Source organism: Stegodyphus dumicola, chromosome 1, assembly GCF_044657685.1.
Source record: "Stegodyphus dumicola isolate Sdum_Otavi_A_Nest chromosome 1, ASM4465768v1".
Lineage (NCBI taxonomy): Eukaryota > Metazoa > Arthropoda > Arachnida > Araneae > Eresidae > Stegodyphus > Stegodyphus dumicola.
This window is the reverse complement of record NC_140768.1, coordinates 273128918-273152649: the sequence shown is the minus strand read 5'-3', so window position 1 is coordinate 273152649 and position 23732 is coordinate 273128918. Positions and strand designations below refer to the sequence as shown.

At 30.4% G+C, this 23732-nt stretch overlaps 1 protein-coding gene across 4 annotated transcripts in view; it reads left to right on the top strand.

Moving 5' to 3' along the window:
* Nucleotides 1–23428, top strand: part of LOC118196584 (transmembrane protein 98-like) — a 55733-nt gene extending 32305 nt beyond the window's left edge. For all 4 annotated transcript variants that reach the window (XM_035368052.2, XM_035368051.2, XM_035368054.2 and 1 more), the window contains 4 exons: nucleotides 937–1053; nucleotides 5985–6191; nucleotides 7087–7207; nucleotides 21816–23428. In XM_035368052.2, coding sequence (XP_035223943.1) covers nucleotides 937–1053; nucleotides 5985–6191; nucleotides 7087–7207; nucleotides 21816–21971 — 601 coding nt within the window. In that variant the 3' untranslated portion in view covers nucleotides 21972–23428. The remainder of the gene's footprint in view (nucleotides 1–936; nucleotides 1054–5984; nucleotides 6192–7086; nucleotides 7208–21815) is intronic.
* The last annotated feature ends 304 nt before the right edge of the window (nucleotides 23429–23732 follow it).

Sequence of the window (23732 nt, the reverse complement as noted above, 5' to 3'; positions counted from 1 at the left end):
CCAATAAGAATTTATCTGTAATAAGTGCTATCATGTATCACTTATTTTATTCTTTCTAAGAAAATATTGTATGAGTTAATGGGAAAAATGCTGTATTCATTTTTTTAAATTGAGGATTTCTTCTACATTAAAATGAAAAGTAATTCACATAATTGTAATCACAAACACCAACTCTTATTCTTTCGGGCCCACCAGCGGCCCAGTGGTAAAATTGCTGAGCACTGCTTGTTCCGACCTGGGTTTGATAACGGGCTAGCTACATTGGCATTTTCATGGTTTTTCTCCATGTATAACATGTATATGAGCTAGTTTCCTTTACAATTCCTTTGCGAAGGCATTCCTCCCCTTAGACAGAAAGCCTTAGTGTGCTTTGCCATAATCAACCAAACCATATTCTTCTGATTCAGTTTACTTCTTCTAAAACAAATGAATGGAAGAAAGGAAACATAAGAAAATTTTCTGCCTGATAGAAGAATGTTCAGCTGCATAAAGAAATAGCTCCAAATTTATATTTTGTTGGCACATACTTTTCTGAGCGCAAAGCAAAAGAGATACAAAATTCTTTTGTTTATGCAACCAAGTTAATTACATAAGAAATGAAAAATTCTCATTAATTTACTTCAAAAGTTTCTTTCTATTCAAAACTTATCTCATTATCTTTGAAATGATATCAATAGGGATTTACGGCTGTTGCAAAATTCAGCTGAGGCTTACAAACTTTCCTGAAATCCACCATGAGGTTCCTATCTTCATTAAGTTTGGCCACTTCTGATATATAATGCAACATCATGCAGGGAACATAATGCAACATCATCTTTTATTATAAAGATATTACATTATGGGCACATTACGGATCATTATGTGATGAAATTGATGTGACTTGTGAAATTTTATTATAAAGATATTTTATTAATATTCTATGTATGGATTTTTCAGGCCTGAAATAAAGTTAATTCCCAATGAAGATGGAATTGATTTAGAACTGGATGATGTAAGATTGCACCCAAATATTGAAAAAATTTTGACAGATGAGCAGTGGGTAGATGATGCTACGTAAGTATTATAAACACCTTTTTATATATGTAGGTATCTTAAATTTTACCAGATTAATGAAATATAAATGAAAATTACTTTTTTTCATCAAAAAAGATATTTTTTATAGTTGAAAAAGTCATAAAAGTTATTATTGCTTTCTTTACTAAATTGTTAAATTTAAGGCATTCATATATTAAGTAATTTTAAGTACTTTTTATTGGGACTGAGATTGTAAGAATGTTCTTAAATTCTCTGAATCTATAAAATGAAAAGGATTTGCTTAATTTAACTATGCACTAAAACTAAATATCTAATATTCATTCTGCAGTTTATTATTACATTTAATATACTAATAGTTGTTCCAACAAAATCATTAAATGCTGATAATTTTGTCTCATATTTTAAGTATGATAAAATGATGATAATCTAATATGGTAAAGTGAATAAACTAAGTTGGCAGTGCATTGTTCTTATAATTCATCTAATAGATAATATAAAATGCATATTTTAATTTTTTTCGTGGCTTAAATATTATAACATTTAGCTTCCAACAAAGAAACTGCATGGAGTAAAATGAATAAAATTATGTATTGCTTTTCAAATCAATTTCTTTGGTAATCTCATAGTGACAGCATATTATTAGTTTAATCAGCTGTTATAATATTATTAACTTATTTTTTATGTTTATCATATAAAAATTAGTACATTTTTGTATTTAGTTTTTGTATTAGTAATGTTTTAAGTGAAATTTTTTGAGAATTTTTAAACTATTACATTTTAGTATGTTATGTCTTACTACTGTGTATTTATCAACTGAGCAATTAGGCAGGAATTGCCACTGTGTAAAGCATACAATCTTTAATTTTTTATCTGTGTGATTTGAAAAGTTGCAACTTTGAGAGGGAAATGAAACGATATTTAATTTTTCTTTCAGATTTTGGTTATGTTATTATTTGTGAATATTTTTTTTGTAAATTCAGTGTAATATTAAAACAATAGCATGTACTTCTTGACACAAAAAAAATTCCTTTCCAAAGTATTATTTTAATATAAAACAGGTTTTTGATGGTATTTTTAAAATCTGTAGCGTTGATATTGTTTTCATTGCATTACTAAAAGTTCTGTTTGCCTAACCAATTTGTCTCTCAACTGCCACTATGTTAATATTATTTCATTTTGAGCATGTTTTTGTAATATTTAAAATTTTTAATTAAATATACTTTTTGTTTCAAATCAGTTGCAGATTTAAAAAAAAGGGGGGGGGAAAGAAAGAAAAGTGGTACTTATGTATTATCTCAACCACCTTAATAGAAGTCACCAAATTTTTAGAATGTGCCAAACTGTGGCAATCATGCGAATAAAATTCTTCGGTCAAGGTACATCACTTTTTTTTATATGTTTGTGTACTTCATTATTTAACAATTCTTGGACTTTTTTCAAGGTTGGGTATAATGCCAAACTTATGCAGCTCTCTCTCTCTTTTTTTTTTTTTTTCCTTTGCGTAAGCAGATTGCTGTGTGGATAGGAAAAATAAGATTTTATTGTATTTGGGGCTATAGAACTATCAGTAACGATATTTTTTTTTTTTTTTTTTTTTTTTTTTCTCCCCACTGTGATTTTATCCATAGATATTGGAATTTCGACCATTATTGTGATGAAGGAAAGCATTTGCAAGCAATTTTCATCAAATTTTCTTGACAATTATCTTCCAGTTTCATCTTTGCCGCATCCTTTTAAATGGAATCCTGTACCTTGCTATTCTTGAAGAGTACAAATTAATTTTTTTACAGATGGAAGTAAGATGAATGAAAAGATAAGCTTTGCTTTTTTGTTGCAAGAAAGAGACTTCAAACAGTACAGAATTAGTGATAAGTGTTCTGATTTGAAGGCTGAGTTCCTATGTTTAAACCTTACTGTGAAATGGATTCAGAATTCTTGTTGTGGTTTTAGATCAATGTGCATTTTAATATGTAGTGATTCTCTTTCTTTGCTAAAAGTATTACAAAAAGTTAGTGTCTTCAGAAACTTGCTGTTGAAATTCTAATTATTATTAATGCCTTGTAAGTTCTTGATATTGACCTTCGTTTTGCTTGTGTTCATGGGCACTGTGAAAATTTTGGAAATAAGCGGGCTGATGCTCTAGTAAAGCTAGCCAAGAAACTTCACATTGATTTAGATCTCTGTGTTTGTGTTTCTCTCACTGGAAGCCCTTTTATAGAAATGATGCTGTCTGTAGTTGGAGCAGAGAATGTTTGGCTTCACCAAAAGCTTAATGAACCAAAAGGTTTCCCCCCTACAGTTTTTAACAGAATAAAAGTTGATCAGTTTTCCACAAATTTTAAAGTAACTCAATTTTTTAATGGACATGGCAATTTTAAGAGCTATTGAAAATATTTTGGACTTACTTTAAGTGCTTTGTGCAGCTGCAGTAGCAGCAATGAAGATGTTAAGTAAATTCTTCTTGAGTACATTCATCATGTTCAGCAGAGGAATATATTTCAGGCAACTTTGAAAAACCTGTCTGTATCCTGCCCACCAAATTTTTCTGAACTTTTTGGGATTAAAGAGACAATGTCTGCTTTTTAGAATTTCATTCTCAATTTATATTATTAAATTCTCACTATTTTCTTATTTTTTCTTTTACTTATTGTTATTTTTTATAAATAATTTTTCCCATTTGCAGTGCTATTGTACATTTGTTTATTTATTTTGTTAGTGCTATAACTTACTTGTTTATACTTTTTATAAACAAACAAATAATAATATAACAAAGTTTTGTTTTTACAACAAAGTTTAATGCTTTTTATAATAGATGAACATGTTTAGAGGAAACTGAATTATATGTGCCTTCATTTTTATTTAATTTAAATAATTTTTCATTTGTTTTTACACACGGTATCTAATGTACCTTACAGTACATCTATAATTATTTACAGGCAAAAACAAGTATTCAGTTAATAAGAAGTAATTCTTAGTTGAACTTTAAAATTCCCAGTCTTAGATAAAAATTATAAATGTCTGTTTTTCCACAATTCTATACTAATAAATTCATGGTAATGTTTTTTTATAAATCAGTGTTTTAATCAAAGTACAGGACTGTAAAGAAAAATGTATCCTTATTATGACTGAAAATACTCCATTCTGTAGCTTTTATTTATTTTATTAATAGGCTTTGGCTTATTTCAAAATAAAAAATACTTATTAATTTATTTAAATTTGATACAGTTATTTATAATTAATGCAGTTTTAATGGAAAAGCAAATTTACCATGCGATTTGAAGTATAGTACACTTAAAATTTGTACTAGTTTAACTTTTTACAGAATTGTTCTCTTAAATTCGTTTATCAAAAAATTTTATAAATTACTTGTCATCCAAAATGCAACACCATGAATAAAGCATCCAAACAGCATGAAACTTGCATTTTGTGTATACTCTGATGGCATATGCAAATGATTTCATTGCAGTATACACAAGATGCAAAATGTTTTTGCCACATGTGCACATCATGGGCAACTGCAGCACACCTTGCAGTCCATATATAAAGGAAGAAAAGATTGCCGTTTTGAGTAACATGAATTGTTCTCGTGAGAAATTTTTTGAGTGTCTAGCTTCAGTATGCCTCAGTAGAAAACTACAAGCATCATTCAAGCATGTTTCTGAGTTTGAACAAAGCAGAATGGTTGCATACAGCGATTGTGGATTATTCTTCCGGGAAATCGGAAATCGTGTCAGACATAGCTGAGCAACAGTCACGTGAATATGGAATCGATGGATGCAGGAAGAAATGATTGACAGACAGAATCAGATGACACTTTATCAGTGCCTCTTCACACTGTTCCATATGAAGACAGGCATATTGTGCAGATCGCATTGATGGACCACACTGCCACTTCCGCACCATATCACAGCGAGTGAGTCTGTAACACAGCAATCAGTGTCTGCATAAACAATTTGATGTCATTTACCAGTGAGCTGTCCTTTAGGTGTCCATTGATTCACTTGCCTTTAAATTTATTATTTGCATCATCTTCATCAGATTCAATAAAATTATGTAATATACTTTATCAAATAATATAGCATCTCTCTCTTCTTGAATCAAAATTTTATGTTATCTAATCATTTTGCTACCTCACATCAAAAGAGTCATTCTAAGATGTCTTGACTAGTAACTAAACTAAATCAACTAGACAAAAAGATCATGCACTGAAGAAGCACTTGTGTAACAAAAATGGGAGATAATCTCCATTCAGATAAGAGTGACTGATAACTCGTTAGCAAATCCAGAAATCAAGACATGCATTAATATAAGAAATGAAGCATTAGGCTCAGGCACTAATCACTGAAACGTTGAACCAGTGCTTGCTTGCATTTGAGCATTTCCTGTTACAAATGAATTAAAAATCTTATGTTGCATGGAATGGCAGTGCTTATCAAACCTGATGCCTCTTGATATTAAACTGCAGTATTTTGGATGATGATTATTTCCTTTCTCTTCCTAAGTTTAATTTTCAATTCATAATTATTAAGTAGTAAGGTATTTTTTATGCATTTTAGTTAATATTCATTCAGTGCCAATGAAAATACTTTCTAATTGTATTTTTATCATGTTTTTATTGTGCACCCAAAAATAGAACTTTTATTGCATGTATTTTGTAATTTAGAAAGAGTTACTTCTAAAATATTACTCCTACTATTCAAATTCATATTAATTATGAGAAAATACTCTTTTTACCCCCACAATAGTTTGTTTCCTGTTCAGCTGCTAATTATTTTATAGTAAATTGTTTCAAAATTAAATTGCAATAAATGTTAATGTAAAAAAATTGCTTTTTTATAAATATTTATTTATTTTTTAATTGCTCCTTCTATAAATCTTTACTTGCTAACTTAAAATTTAGCCTTTTGTAAATTATTCCATATAAAATAATATTTCTTATTAAATTTCAGTGGTCTTATTCCACATTGTTTAGCTATTTTGAAAAAATGTCATCACTTAACTGAAAGACTGGTTGCTATGATGATGACACATGTTTCACAACAATCACCTGAAGATCTTGGAGAAATAATAGAAGTGGCTAAAAAAATCAGCCCTCGTGTTGATGATGTTGTTAGAGCCATGTATCCACCCTTAGACCCACGATTATTAGAAGCAAGGTATATTTATAAAATTGTAATTTGTGTTCAAACATTCAGGTTCATATTTTGATACAAGATGTATCAAAATATGAATACATAGTTTTTATATTCAGTGAATAAAAAAATGTGAACCTTATATTCTTAATTGCCTTTTTAATTTGATTTTATTTCAACTTTCTTTCCTAGAAATAGTAAGACACTTAAAATAAATATTTTCTTAAGTTGCATTATTCCAGAATTAATGGATATCATATACCTGTATCACACCAATGACTAAACTTAGCAAAAGTGAAGGTAAAATCATTTATCTAAGAGTATTTGAGCCAAAGCTTTCATGAACCACTAATAGTAAAGGAGTATTATGCTTCATCTATTTAGAAATAAAGTAATTTAACCATTTTTTAGCTTATCGCAGTAATATAATCTTCCTTCTTTAATACTTACCAGTTTTCTAATAAACATATAGTAAACCAGCTATAAAAATTGAAATAAGTGCCTGCTTGGCTGTGGATAGAAACACAATACCTGCTCAGAGGAGGTATTCAGGAATTGTTCTCTGTATGTCCTTTGAATAGCTGATTCATTTTAGCCACAGCCTCATAGGTAAAATATACGTTTGAGTCAATGTTCATTTAGTGATGCTTGCTATTTAAAATTCACACAGGAAATGATGATTTATGCGAGAGAATACTTTTTACATAGTGCTCAAATGACCATATACATCCTATTACAAAATATTGTTATTTCTGTCCCTTCTATCTGCTTTTACATTTTTTCCATATATTGTTTAATCATCCTAAGATTGAAACGTATATATTAATTATATATTATCTATCATTAAATATATTATAAATACTGTTAGCTATTCCTTACAACTGCATATTGTTCATCATCTGGTTGCTTCTATATTTAGGTGCACTGCTCTTATCTTATCTGTTAATCATATGGCTCTCATAACCCGATCTATGTGTCACTTGAGAACAAGTTCAAATTGGATTGAAGCAGCATTGACAGATATGGAAGAAAATCTTTTGGTTAGTTTATTTCTTCTTAAAAGCACATAGCACATATATATTTGTTCCAAATTTATGAACATTTTAATAGCAGTTTCAATAAACTCAGATTTATGGAGTTGTTAAGTTATGGTGACGAGTTATGTGTGAAGGGTTGACATGCTATGTTATTATTTGTATTATTGTTAAAGCATCAGGTAAGTGATTCTTAATCCATTATTATTATTACTAGTTTAGCCACGTATGACTTAGATGTAAAATGACAGATATGGCTGTTTCTAATTTCTGTTAGGATAATTCTTCAGTATGATACAAAATGCTGCTGTATAAAGTTGAGAAATCATATTCCTAGGTCATTTACTGTAAATAAATACTCTTGCTGTTTTGAATCCAATATTTCAATGTAATATGCTTGTAGCATAGAAATAGTTTGGGCAAAAAAGTATTATAACATTTAAAATAGGATGAATTATAGATATTTTTTGTAAATATTTCAGATTCAGTCAGTAGACAATTTGGTATAGGAATTAGTTGTCCAACTGCTGGATTATTTTCTTCTAAGTTTCCTTCCCTCCTCCTTTGTGGATGCTCTCCTTGAAAGTGCTCTTTGAGTCTGAAAGTATTATGTAACAATGATTGCTTGTTTATAGTAGTCTGCCAATTAATTAATTAATTGCTTCTTAATTTAGCTTATATGATTCTGTGTTACTTGGTGCTTTCATGTTCGCATTATTATACCAATTGTAAATTGCTTATTCTTCATGTTTCTTTCTGTGAGCGGTTAAAGTATCTAAAATGAGGCTGTTTCTACCTTCTTTGGCTGCCTATTAGATTATGTCAAACTAACACTAGTAAACTAGTGTATTGCTTTATTGTCATATTTGTTTATTGTTGTGTTATTGTCTTATTACAATAGTATATTACTTAATTGTCAATCCATCATTAGCTCCAGTTTTAATACTTCAATCATTGATTGCACTTTAATAATTTCTCTTATTCTATCCAAATGCTTCAGTTTCTTTCCAGCATAGTAATTTTGCATGACAAGGCAACACCTGCATGCCTATATAAAGCAAGTTCTGTCTTCCTCAAACTCCTACATGTTTAGCCGTTCTGACCCCTGATGTTATTAAAAGTGATCATGGACAGTGTCCAAGATAGCCCTTTGATATGTGGAAATTATAAATTCTTCAGCCACTCTGCACTTTTCATTCATCCTTGAATTACTAACTTCTACTAATTGGCAGAACCCCCCCCCCATAAACTTTAACATTTGAGAAAAAATTGGAACACATCAGTTCACTTGACACTTTACCAGATACAGCCCTGAAAAAGTCTGCATTCCAGGCAATTTTAAAACAGCTAGTTCTGTCAGTAACATTAAACTAATATGCTAATTTCCTAGTTTTATATTTTTGTTTATATTTATATTTTGTTAGTATGGCATAGATTTTGAATAAAATGTTGTTTCGAGAGTGATCAGACAGTTGTCCTCTTCAGGAGCAAAGAAAATTTTGCTTTCACAAAAACAAAAACTGAAATTTTAACAAAAATATTTTTAATCCCAAAGAAAATGGACCTGTGTCTGACCACCCTCAAAATGTATAAAAGTTTTATTCAAAATTTACACCAAACTAAGGTTGCTTTTTTTTAAATTTAAATGTAACTTAAATTTTAATTATTTATATTATTCTTGTACTATTTGATTATTTTTTTTTGCAGACAAAAATGAAAGATACTGTAAATATTGCAAAGACTGTTTTCAGGAAATTATATACATATACTGTAAGATTTGTCTCCCTTTTCAATTTAGTGAAACTCTAAGCAGAAGTATTGACTAATGGATTTAAAAATAAATGATAACCATGAAGATCTTATTGGCTAAGAACTAAATTTGGTTATCATGTTTCAGAAGAATATATCATTTCTTGGTAGTCTCCACCAGCAGTGAAGCAGTAAAATTGCTGAATACTGGTAGTTAAACATGGTTTCAGAGCCTGAAAAATGGGTCAGCTGAATGGGAGTTTTCATGGTTTTCCCTGCATTTTTCAACAATAAGGACAATTCTCAAGAATAAAGGAAAAATAGTGTCATCAGCAACTACAATTACAAAAACCTTTGCAAGTAGAATAACCTGTTCTATAAATAATACAATAGAGGGGATTGGAAAATGAATTTCTATATGGATTGACGACAAAATTGAATACCATATGCCATTAACCAAGCTATTTATTATAATGGAAAAAGTGAGAATTTTTAATCACATTCATATTGAAACGGGTGACACAACTGAAACTTTCGTTGCAAGTCAAGGATGCTTTAATAGATTTAAACATCGAAATAATCTTCCTAACATACAGATTGCAGGAGAAGCAGCAAGTGGAGATATAAAAGCAGCAGCTGAATTACCAGCGATGTTAAAAACCATAATTGAATGAGCAAACTATTCTCCAGAATTAAGTTTTTAATGTCGATCGATTGGACCTATTTTTGAAACGCCAAAACGTACATTTCTATTCCATGAAGAAAAAAGTGCACCAGGATTTAAAGATGTGAAAGGTCGCTGAACACTTATCCAGGGTGCCAATGCTAATGGAAACTTCAAATTAAAGCCACTTCTTGTTTATCATTCCCAAAACCCAAGAGCGATGACATGAATATCAAAATCAACTTTACCTGTAATTTGGGAATTTGATAAAAATTCATGGATAACTATGAAAATTTTCCAGAATTGGTTCATTGAATATTTTTACCCGTTTCTTAAACGCTATTGCGAAATAAAAAAAACTTGAACCAACGCTACTTTTAATGGATAGTGATCCAGTTCGCCCAACAAATTTATCTGACTTGATAACATGCATTTTATTCGAAATGGTTTTCTTGGTGCCTCACAATCTGTGGCAGACATTTAGACAAATGTTTGGAAAAAAAAGACTGAGATGATAAGCATTCAATAAGAGATTTTGGGGGGCATTGTAATATCATGGATGCTATAGAAAACATAAATCTTTCTTGGAATGAGGTAATGGGAAAATGTTTGAAAGGAGTGTGGAAAAAACATTTGGCCAGATTTAAAAAAGTACAGTGACACTAGAGATTATGAAGAAATTTTCCAAGAAGCAGGAGAAAGTCTTTCTAATGATTAGCCCAAGGAATTAGCAGGTCAAGAAGAACACAAAAATATTAAAAATAGTGATTCTGGAGAAAAGCAGAAAGAACTCTCAATGGTATTTCTAAAAACCACTAGCTTCCATAACAGAATTTATGGACTTATTTATTGAAAACAGAGCCAGGTTTAGATTTGATAAGGCCCTAAGCTATTTGAGATATGGGGCCCTTTATAAGTCTGTTGTAATATAATTTAATACTATTTATACTATATTTAAATTTTTGGGTGGGGACCCTAAGCGATAGCTTGTGTAGGTTATATGTAAATCTGGCCCTGATTGAAAATGATGCAGATTTTGATAAGGCAAGATGAGGTGTCATGGATGCCTTGTCCACTTATCAACAACTTCTTACGGAGTGCAAAAGAAAAATGCTAATGACATTAGACACCGTCTTGATTTTAAAAAAAAAAAAAAAAAAACAGAAAATTGGAAATGCAGAAAAATCTGAATGATCTAATCTAAAATATAAATGTTGACTTGAAATTTTATTTATTTTTATATATTCATTTGTTGTTTCAATACTTGTAAGAAATAAGTTTTTATTTTGTATTTGAAAAAAAAAATATTTTTATGAACTTAAATAACAAAATACTCAAATATTTTTTTTATTTTTTTATACCTGTTTTCCCCTAACACCATTATTTGCATGATGAGATGACCTGATTTATCTCATTATGTATAATGCTCTACTTTGATGGAACGTAACCATTGTGTTAAACAGGATTTTACTGTGTTACCAATTTTGTATCAATTATAAGAGTATTAAATATGCAGGTTTTAATTCATGCTATTTTGTTCTTAGGCTATATGAGTATTTTAGTAGACAAGAATGGAGATAGTGTAAAAAATTTCACATAAAATATAATTAAGATGTGAGACTTATTTCAGGAAATACATACATGTCACTTTAAATTAGTGAAATTCCAAGGACAAATATTAACTAATATATTTTAAAATAAATAATAGCCATAACCTATTTTGACATAGGTTCTCATTCCATTGTAAATAGCAGATTGTTTTTTCCCTTAGAAAATTCTCTGTGTGTGCAAAATTTATGTATCTGCCTTTTTCTCATTTAATTCAGCATTTCTCAGACTGTGGTCCTCCTCCATTTCTAAAAAGAGTTCAAATTAACTGCATATACCAACAGTAAACTTTATTACTGATTTCCCTGTTAAGTCTGAGCAGCAAAAGGATTTAAAGCACTATAATTGTGATGCTTCTTTTCAAAAACTAGAAAATTAGACCTTCAATAAATTTCAGGATGAGAATATGTGATGGAATAACTCTTTTAGTTTGAAATCAGTTACATCAAAAATTGGCCAAATTTCATGTCTGCAATCAATTGTAAAGCTACCACTCTTCATAAAATTTTATACTCTGTTGACTAGCGCTAATATACATTTAGAGCGCTAATATACATTTACTGAATAAACATACTTTTAAAAAAAATTAAGTTTTTTTGGCTTCAATTCATTCAGCATTAAGCGTAGTAAGAAGTATAATCTAATAAAACCATACATATAACATATTTCATGCATAATAACAGTCTTTTTAATGATGCTGAAATTATAATGCACTGTTAAAATCAAAATGTAAACTAATCGTAGGGAGGTTTGAGTCCAAATAGCATCATAGTACTTTCTAATAGTAGAAGAATGATGTCATCAAAACATATGTCCAATCAACAAGGAAGGATTTATCCCTGCTTTCATTATGAAGTAGAGTTTGCTTAAATGCCTTGAAAATGGTATAATATATAACAGCTCCAATAGCAGTACTTTGTTTTGAAAACAAGAAAAAGTACATTATTGGACAGATTTTTACATTTTGCCTTTATAATAGCATTTTATTACTAGTGTTATATAGAAAACATAACAGCCTTTAATTTAAGAATGACCTTTTCAGAAACTCAACTATCAATATATTTTAGGTAAAAACTAAGAAACTAAACTGGGTTAATAGGGAAACTTGTCAAACTAAGAAAGCCTTAAAATTTCACGTGAAAGAATATGAGGCATATGTTAGGGAAAAGGAAGCACAGAAGTCCTCGGCTGCCCAGCATTGTTGGTCCAAAAATCACACTCTTCATTTTTATGCAGCCAAAATTATTTGAAAACCATCTTCTAGTGGTGAATTAGATTTTCTTGAGGCATTTCACGTTAAAATAATCTCTGTTCTAGTTAATGACTCTAATTCCAATCCATCTTTACCAATCTTCTTTAAGGAAATTATGTTTTAGTTTTCTTGTTTCATCAATAGATGGTGCCAGTGTCTTAACTCCTGTCCAGCCATCCTTACCTTATCACTGTATCTTATCTCATTCATTTGCTCTGTGGCAGCTGAGGATGATGGTTCAATAAAACCATCAAAACTAGTCCTGTGAAAAATTGCAAATATAATATTGAGTTTTGCTATTTGACTTCTAAATTAATATAAATATGTTGCTGTTTTTAGGAGAAGGAGAAATCTCCAGAATAAAGTTGAAGGTCCTTAATTAAGTTCTGTCATTCATCAAAATCAAAATATCTTTCGATTTATTAAAATTTTTAATTTGGTAATTTCGTCTTCCTTTCTTAAAAGTAGTAGACCAGGGTTTCTCAACTGGGGAAGGTTCATAATTTCAGGGGAAATGTGGTTAATCTTTTATTTACTTGCTAAGTATCTAGTTTTAGTTTATGATTAAAAAAAAAAAAAGTGTTTATTCCAGTTTGGGTATTTTTCAACATTTTCTGTAGTTTTCTCATTTATTAAGCACATTAAAAAGTATTTTAAAATTTAAACAAGTGTGTATGTATTTTTCGAATTTTGGAAAGGTTAGGGGAATGATCGTCCAGCAATATTGAAAGGGGGTGCGTGGGGAAAAAAAGGGTTGAAAACCACTGTAGTAGACATTTCTGGTATCCATCATTCCGTGATTAATCATTTCATATATCACTTGCATAATGTTGTGCTTATACTTGCATAACAGCAAAAATTAAACCCTTTATTTAATGGCATTCATAACAAAAAATTCTTTTAATAATTTGTAGTACTAACATTAATATTGAGAGAGAAAAACAGCTTTGCTATTTTAACCAATTCATCTAAGAAAATATTTTGTTTCTCTAATTGAGAAACATCAATTTCATTCTTCAAAATGTAGATGCCCATTTTCTGCTCACTGTGGCATTCACCTACCACCTATTTTGCAGGCCTGCTATGAACTGTTTGATTTTATTAAATGCTTTCAATATTTGAAGAAGCTATAGTGTAAAATAAATATGATTTTTATATGTTTATATGTCTTTAAAATTTGTAAACCAGTGTATTGTTGTGTATGTATTATATGCACTCATGCATAGTAAAACTAGCATCCAAAGAAAGAAATATTAGTTTGAACTGAAATTTTACAGATGCAGTGATATAGCTACACTTTTAAATTCCTGCCTTCACTGAAGAAATACAGTGGTAGATGAATGGTATACGTAATTTAAAAAATATGCAGTAGGAATAATTAATAAATACCTGATCTCGGACAACTTAAAGATAACGAAAAAAAATTTAATTTTTCTAATAAAACATATAAAAAAATAAAGAATTACAAAAGATATATCTAAATTAACAACAATTTTATAATTTTTCAAAAATCTTTTTTATTTACAGGGGAAAACTTTGAGATTGGAGGTTCAAAGTTTCTAATAAAAATGAAATACATCTGAAAAATTATGAGAACAAATTATATATTAAAAAATAATAATAATCAAGCTAGGACACTTTGTGAGAGATCCAAATTTTGAATTAAAAAGTTTTAAAAATGAATTATTAAAAGTGTCCACAAAAATGTTTTAAAAACAGACAAAAGGCAAAAACTAAGACAAATTCTGTATTGAAAAAAATTTTTAAATGGATGAAATTAAAAATTTAAATGCTTAAAAATACTTAATTTTGCAGAACGCAAAATGGAAAGAAGAAACAAATTTATATTTTAAAAAAATTATTTTAAGAAAATTCAGAATTTTGAAAAGGTTTTTAAAAGATATTTTCATTAATACAGCTGGTGAAACTTTTCAGATGTCCCAATCATTTCACAATTTTTTTTTTCTCTATTATTATTATTATTTTCCGGATTTCATAAATTTTATCTTTTTTATCATATTTAATCAATTCTTTCCATAGAAAGTTCCTTTAATTTCCTTATGGCTCAAGTTTTTCAGTCTATATACAGGAGGATCTGTGTTTCAGACTTCACAAATAATAAAAATATCTTCTGTAAATGATTTATCATATCCTCTTATGAAAACGGTTTTAAATTTAGAAATTCAAATGCTATCTCTGATTTTAAATTTCGGCTTTAATTTCTCTGGGCTTATATAAATTCTTATAAACTACCACTTCATTATTTTTATCAGATTTTTCTACAAGTATCATTTTTGTCAATCACTGATATGAATTGTATAATTTTTTAACTGTTTATTTATCACATCTATATAACTTTTAGTTCCATTTGCATCCCAATATATTTTAATCTTTTCATTTTAAGTCTTATTGAATCTTTCAAATGTAGACCATTTCGTTTCTACATTTTCCATAAAAAGCCAATTCATATCGTTAGCTTTTGACAGTTGTTGAGTATTTTTATTGATAAATTGTGTACCATTATTGGCCTGAATCCTCATGGAAATTCATTCTTTGAAAATCTTTTTTTTTTTTAACATGTCTGTGACCTCTTCTCCTGTTTTTCTATATGTGGGAACAACCCATGCATATTTACTAAAACAATACATTTCGATTAATAAATAATTTGTTCCTTCATTATATTTACTAAAAGGCTTTAAAAATAGTAAATCTGCTTGTTATTGATCATGAATGCTAAGAACGTATACTCTCCTGCTCTTAAAATTTCAAATGAGTGGAATATATTTGATATATACATCTTGTTATAAAAAAGGTTTTAATTTCTTTTTGAGGCACTTTGATTTTTCTCTGCAGTTCTTTCACTCCACAATATCCTCTTTCAGGATTATAATAATGTTTTTTTTTTTTTTTTTTTTTCCTTTTGACAAGACATTTGAGCCGCTAACTTTGCAAATACCTTTACATGGGGATTTATTGTTTTTAAAAATGGTTTCATGCAAATTTTTAGTGTCTTTTTTTACCCCTTCTTCTTTGCATTTCAAACAGTATCCCATTCTAAATGTATTTTTTTCTTGTCTAATAGGTTTAACAACACCTCTTTGTATTCTTTCACACACTATGGAATGTGGAATTGCATCTGAATCATCTATCATATTTTTATCACATACATTATTTCTAGTGTTTGTATCCCTAATTGTTAAATAATATATATCATATTTGTATGCTGTTTCATTCATTCTGTTTATAGGCTTAGACCATTCTTTATAAGTAAATCAGGATTTAGTCTGGTTTAGACCAGGCCTTGTAAAATGCATTTCAAAGGATGAATTGTTATTTAGTTCATTAATGTCACCTTTCCCTTTCTTCATTTATGTAGCATAAGAAGTCAAGTGGCCATTCAAGTTTTTAGGATAATTTTAAATTGGGGAAAACTGTAAATCTTAAAAAAATTCTTGCTCTTTTACTTAAATTTCTTCCTTTGTCAAGGCTTTAGCTTTCAGACAGTTTTATAGAAATTTATAAAATTTATAAGTATGCTTATATTCATCTTTTCTTTTTTAAATGTTTAACGATTTATCTAGAATTTTGATAATTCCTGCTATAATACTCGATGCAGCAAGAGGCAAAAGCATGAAGGCAGATAATGAGCTTGCGCTAAATGAAAATTTTCAGACTGAGAACAATAAACTGATATCATTATAAACTTTGTAACTCTTGCAATAAATATATAAGCAGTCTTTCAATTTTTCCATTTATACAGGATTTAAAAATTTTCTATATCTCATCTTAGGATTTTTAAAATCAAACATGATGAAATCATATGATTCTTTGATACCCCTGTTGTACATTTTACCAGTTTCTTTTCCTTGTTAATTTTCCATCAATTTCTCTCATGATATGTTGCATTTCTTTTAGTTGCAAGTTTAAAAATATGAAACAATTACAGTCCATTCTTATTTTTTTAGAATGCTGTAAAAGACTTGAGCTAAATAAATGATGCACATGTTTTTGTGGGTACTGCAAAAGTAGTCTTATCTTCAGGAAGGCATTAATCATATGCAATTATATTCTTTTAATTCAGATCCAAAATCTTTTAATTATACAATTTTTTCTTATTCATCTATTGCAAAGAATGGTTTATTATATTTTTGTAACAATTTTGTGTAACTTTTTATTTGTCATATAATTAATTTATGATACTTTCTTTTTGAATATACAGTCAAATCCGGTTAATTAGACCAGCCGCTTTTTTTGACCAAATCCTGTGTACATAAGCCTAATATTATTCGCTTATTTGGACCAAAATTCCATTTAATCAGACCAAAAAAACATGAGAGCGAATAAGAAACAGAAGCTGCAAGTCGGCCACGTACAGCGGATGTATAGGTGGTCTGCAATATATGGGAGGATGTGTAGTTGCGGCTCCCCAGGAAAATGCTTTATCAAAGGTTGGGAAATCCTTAAATTGCATGACAAAAGCAAAACCGGTGGGAGGTGAACACGCGCACCATTTTCTTTGACCTGCGCCTCCGAGTTTCAAGGAAATGAACAATAGAGTGTCTGGCTCCACCTAAAAGGAATTCCCGCCTGTCAAACATGAGAAAGCTATCTTTTCATCACCTTTTTGGGATGATTTTAGTGCCAAAGCTTTGAATGGCGAGCATTTTATCTCCCTCTTGACTTCAACATCTTGAACCCGAAACATTTAAGTTTTCTTCAGACCATTTTAGTCAGTGAACTGTACACGTGTCTTGTCACCCCTGCCAAAATGCCATGATGGGACTTGACTTTAGCTGAAAAAATTGGTTTCCTGGATATGATCAAGCAACAACCATGAAACACTAGTCCGTGTCGGTTGGTGAAAATAACCAGATTGGCAAAGAGTACAATTTCGCGCTTGATAAAACAAGAGAATGAGCTGCGAGAAGGATTTGAAGGAACTTCCAAAAAACGAAAGCATGAAGGTAAGGACCCAGATGTCAATGAGGCTCTTAATGAATGGTTTGCCATTGTTAGTGGACGACCTGTGCGAATAAGAAGCCCAATATTAAAATGCAAAGCAGAAGAACTCGCTAAAAAGCTGGGCCATGATGACTTTAAAGGTATGGACAATTGGTTGTCTCGACGGAAATCTAGACACGACATAAAATTGAAGAAAGCCCATGGCGAGAAAGAAAGTGCTGATAGTGCAAATGTTGAAGAATGGAAATCAGCAAAACTGCCCAGGCTTCTTGAAAATTTTTCAGCAGATGACATCTACAGTGTTGATGAGACTGGGCTGTTTTATCGTGCTACACCGAACGGCTCGTTAAATTACAAACATGTTGCACTGTCTGGCTCCAAAAAAGCGATGGATCACGTAACTGTTTTGTGCTGCTCAAATATGTCAGGAACGGACAAGAGGAAGCTGTTGGTTATAGGAAAAAGCACTAAGCCTTGCTGCTTTAAAGGACTTAGGATGGAGAGTTTACCAATTGTGTATCGTGCGAACAGAAATGCGTGGATGACCTCTGAACTTTTTAAAGAATGGCTGAAGGATTGGGACAGAGAGCTACAACGCCAGTCGAAAAAAGTGCTGCTTCTTCTTGACAATTGCACATCCTCATTTAGATTGCTTGATGAACATCCAACTAGAATTTCTACCTCCCAGGACCACAGCTTTGATCCAGCCAATGGGCATGAGCATCATAAAAAATTTGAAGACCCTTTATCGTGCAAGGTTGGTTAATTACATCCTTGAAGCAATATTTTGCTAACCTGATCGTCAAAAGCCGAAGTCAGTGCAAAGGTCAACATCTTACAAGCAGTTACATTTTTGGCCGACAGCTGGCGAAAAGTGAGCAGTGAGACAATTCAGAACTGTTTTTCTCACTATGGCTTTAAGCACTTGGTTTTTGGAGATGGATGTGGACATGCTCATTGAAAGCAAAATGATGATTTAGATATGGAACTTCAACAGGTACAAAATTGCGAAGAATTTTTGTCCTTTGACTACGAGCTGCAATGCTACGATGAAAATGAAGATTACGATACTGCAGTTGTTGCTCGAGTTGCAGCAAAATACACAACAGCATCGGAAGACCAAGAAAGTGATGATGATGATGCTGCTAATAAGTTGGTGCAAGTGACAACACAGACTGTGAGGAAATGCAGTGAAACTTTGCGTCAGTATTTCATGCAGGAGGGAAATGAAGGCTGTCCCATTGCTGCGTTAGATATTTGTAGCGATTTTGTTCACATGCAGTCCATCAAGAGAATGCGTCAGATCACATTGGATAAGTTCTTTGAATGTTGACTGGAACTTGATAAGATTGTTTTTATTGTGCTTTGCATGTTGAGTATCAAAGGAGATTGTTTCTTAGAATTTGTTTCTAAATTAATTTTCTCAATGAAAAAAAGTTCGACTGTAGTTCTTGTTCATACATGTATGTTCGCCATGTGTGTGTACTGCACCATAAAGTTCAAAATTACATTTTAGTACATGATTTACATGTACATTTACTGTTTGCTGCATATAGCACGTCCCGTCTTACAACATAGGCCATGTTTGTGTAATCAGACCAGCCAAGTTATTAGGACCAAAACGATTGCTTCCCATTGTGGTCCGATTAACCTGAATCGACTGTATTTGAATCCTTTAAATTTTTCAGTTAAACCTGAATATTTATTTTCCTGAATATTTTTAACATATGTGTTTAATGCACAGTAATTTAAAAGTTTCCGAAATAAATTCGTTAAAACATTTGTTTTTCTCATTCCACATTTCGCTACAATCACAAGCCTGAAAGGGTAATAGGGTTTTGATTCAGATCTGCAATCTTTGCTTCTTTGTCAAAGCAAAATGTGTGTGAACATAAAATAATATTATGTAATTTCTCTTGGCTACTTTGCTTATTTTTCTGACTTCCTGTTAGGAATAAAAATCAAGGCTCATTTTATGAACACTTTATGCTCAGCTGAAATAGGATAATGGGGTGACAATAACTGAAATATCAGATAATCCAATTTTTTTTTATAATTTTGTCACAATCATTTTTTAAATTATTGTGTTGTCATTTGATGCGTGTCTTCATTTTTAACTTTTTTATTTTAAAAATTTGAATTTCCCTCAAAGTGTCCTCATTTGATTGTTACTGTTTTTAATATAGAATTTTCTTTTGTCATTTTTTTTTTTTTCAAGGGAGGGATATTTCACTTTTGTTAGAAAAATTTTAATTACCAATTTGAAAGTTTGAGCCTGTAAATAAAAGGAGATTTGAAAAATTACAAAATTTTAATTTAGAATAACCTTTTTAAATCTTTAGTTGTTTTATATGTTATTTTAACAGAAAATTAAATTTCCTTTTTGTTATCCCTACGTTGTCCTAATTAGTCTAATTAAATAACTAATTAAATACTATTAAAGCTAATTAAATACTATTAACTAATTAAATATTATTAAAGCAGTTGCAGAAGCATCTGTAATACATGTTTCCAGTCATATTCCGTAGTGCATCACACTTCCATGTGTTGCAATGCATGCTGTAATTTGGTCTAGTATAAAACTGAACAAATGTCTGATGTCATCTAGGTGAAGATGACTTAGGTGGTGTGTTGCAGATTCTAGATACAATATCATGTCAGCTCTTGGAGTTTCGACTGGTCATCTACATGCTTGGTAAAAGATATGTCGATGGTCATGTGATGGAATTGAGTGGATATGACAGAGGCAGATCTGAGTAACACAGATAGCTTCTAGCTGACCTTTATCCTGTTGTAATATTGCGCCTGGATCCTGGACAAAAATGGGAGCTGTAGTACTTCATCCATATACTACTGGGCCATTGATGTTTCATGTAGCATTATTAGAGTAGATCATCTAATGTTATAGCTCCTCGCACCTTAATTCCTGCAGCAGGGAAAGTATGTCACTAGATAGCAAGGCTGGGCTTGTGCTGTTGGCCAAGGACACACCTGGACATAATAATCATTAATATCTATAATGAAGTGGCAGTAATTGCCAAACATCATGCATCACCATGCTTTGGATTTCCATGTTGCTTTGGGTTGGCATCACTGTGAAGAAAGTAACTGACATCTAGTTGTTAAAAGCACTAGGATTCTAAATTCCCTTCTTTGAGGCATACAGAAGTTACCATATAAACAATACCACCATAGAAAAATGTATATGCCTCATGCATGATTATTTTGTCCTCTATACTAGTGATCTTGATCCATCCAGAACCAACCTTCTGTGTGTAGATGCTATTGCATGTCCCTTACTCCAGTTGAAGAGTTTGGTCAGACTAATCCACATGGCAAATTATAATGGTTTTATCAATCATTGTGAAATTTTCTTCTAGTAATAAGGCTTTTTCTCAAAATCCATTAGTTTTATAAATTGATATCTCTGGCCATCTTCTCATTCCAAACTCTTGCTTCCATATATTACAGCTTTATATTAATATATAAAGCTGTAATATATGGAAGCACTACTAATATGGACTCTAACTGTATGCACCAACTATATACAGTTCCACCAAGCCTGGATCGTTAGTGTACCAGTTCTCATTCTAGCTATTTACATAGTTTTACATTTAAGAGTTTCTTTCTATATACGTATAAAAATTTGGTTGCTGCCATAAAGATAGAATAATAGAAAAGCTATATGTTCTCATTGTCACTCAGTTTTTGTTTTACTGGCTAAAATTAGGATGGAGTATTTTTAAGCTTGCATTCTAACAGTTTTTCTTTTACATTTAAATAAATTTATTTTATCTAAATGTTTATTTGCATCTTCAAACAATTTTTCTTTGCATTTAGATAAATGTATTTTATTTAAAATGTTTGAAGATGCATGCTTAAAAATGCTCCATTTCAATTTAAGCCATTGAAACAAAAATTGAGTGACATTGAGAAAATACAGCTTTTCTATTGTATTTTTATGGCAGAAAGTCCATCTTCAAAAAAAAAAATTTTTAACATTTAGATAAATTTATTTTATCTAAATATAAAGAAAAGTTGTTTGAAGCCTAAAGTCAATTTCTAAAGTGCTAAAGAGCACTTTATTCACGGCATTTGATAGAGCTGTCTAGCATTCCAAAAGAAAGTAAAAGGATATTTGTTTCATTTTTTAAGTAACTATTCTTAAAATATTACTGCTGTTACTATGCAGTAGTTATGCAGTTGTCTTACAGTCAATAAAGTAAAATATATTATACTTTTGTTTTCATCATGTTACTGTAAGTAGAATTCATTTTTAATTAGTCATGCATTTTATTTATTTACTGTTTTTATATATGTATTTATTTTCTGTTTTTATATATATATTTATTTACTTTTTTTTACATATCAACATGCAGGTTTTAAGAGAGGCTGGAATGGCATTAGAAACAGGAGCTTCTACCACATCCTCATCCAATGTTGTTTCTCCTGTAGATGGAAATGAAACTGCAGCATCTGATAATTTCATTGTTGGAAGCCCACCTTTATCTCGCAGCATTGCATATCAGTGTTGAATTTAATGATTCTTACACAATGTTTCATTACACATTCCATTTCATATTTTGTAATTAATATGTATTTCATGTGATATGTAAGGCATTTTTTATGGAATCTCATGTTTGGAAGCTAGTGTTATTTTTAATAGTTGTATACTGCTATCTGTCTTCTATCAGTGTCTGTGGTAATGCAGTTCATGTATCAAACATATATGTTATACATAAAAGTCTATTTTTATAATTCAGCATTTTCAAATGTTTTATGGTATTTCTTCAAATAGTAATTGTGGAATGAAGTATGTGTATGTGATTATGGCAAAGCCTCGAGGGCTATCTGCTTAAGGGGAGGGATGCCATCGTGGAGGACTTTCTAAGGGAACTGGCTCGTATACACGCTACACATGGGGAAAACCACGAAAATGCCCATGCAGCCAGCCCGTTCGCGGGATTTGAACCTCGGACCGAACTACCAGCGTTCAGCGACTTTACCGCTCGGCCACTGGTGGGCGAATGAAGTATGAGTGTTCTCATAGCTGTCATATATATAACTACCTGGAGAAATATATTTTTATAACTGATATTCACTTTAACGTCCATTCATTATAGTGACTATTTTAATGCAATGACTGGTGTTTAAATCATGAGGAGTATATTATATCCATTTTTATTACAGTGACCTCTCATTATAATGTTTTTATTTAGGACAAGAGAGATTGTTATAATTAGCATCAGGTGTGTAATTATCTTAACATCTTAGTAATGAAGTGTATCTCTCTAACCGTGCATAAAATTCTATTTTTATATAATGTCAGAATATCAAGATTATATATATTTTTTTTAATATATGCAGAGGTAAAAGTCTGTCTTTATATTATTAATTAAAAAAAGTAAGTTGAGCTATTTTAACCTTGCCATAAATTATGTTGCTCACACATTTAAAATTAATTTCTGAGTGCTTAACTATTTCTAATATACACACTCTGTTTCTATAATATGAATCATGTTTTATGAAGCAGTGTATCAGTATAACAATACTTTAGTTATTTATGCTTTATTGGGTGAAAGACATAAATTTATTATATTGATGTATTTTTAACTTAATAATATAAATTTTATGAAATGCCATTTTTGAAGCAATTTATTATCTTCAATTTAATAGGAAGCAGTATAACTTAAAAAAGTAAAAGCATGAACAAAATACCTGTCTAGTGAGAAAAAGACAGTGTAAATGTATAATCATGTGCTGGCCACATTTAATTTTTTTTTCATTTGTATTCATGTAATTTTCAGTATTTGCTTGAAATGAACTACAGTAGACTCATAATTAACTGGAATAATACAGGAGATGATGTCCACAGTTAACCCTAACTCATGGTTAATCCAATAGCAATTAAAAAAAAGCTCCAAAAAGTGGAATAACCAATATTATAATTAGAAAAATACTATTAACAGTTCACATGTATTTTTAAGCAATTTGATTTGAAACATAAGTTTATTTGGTTCTATAAATTCAAAATAAGATCACTATTAAAAAAATGTTTTTTGATATTATTACTCTTGTCCTTTGATAGGTGTCAATGTAAAATAGAGATTAATAGCTGCACACTTAATTTATTTTTAATGGATGATTTAACAGTGTCTACATGTTCTAGGTTATATACTCATACAATTAAATTATGTGTTGTAGATAAAATTAATTCCTAAATAGTGTGACATCTTTTGCTATCATTACTGTTATCCAGTGCCATTTCTACTCCTTTTTTGTATTTCCTGTTGAAT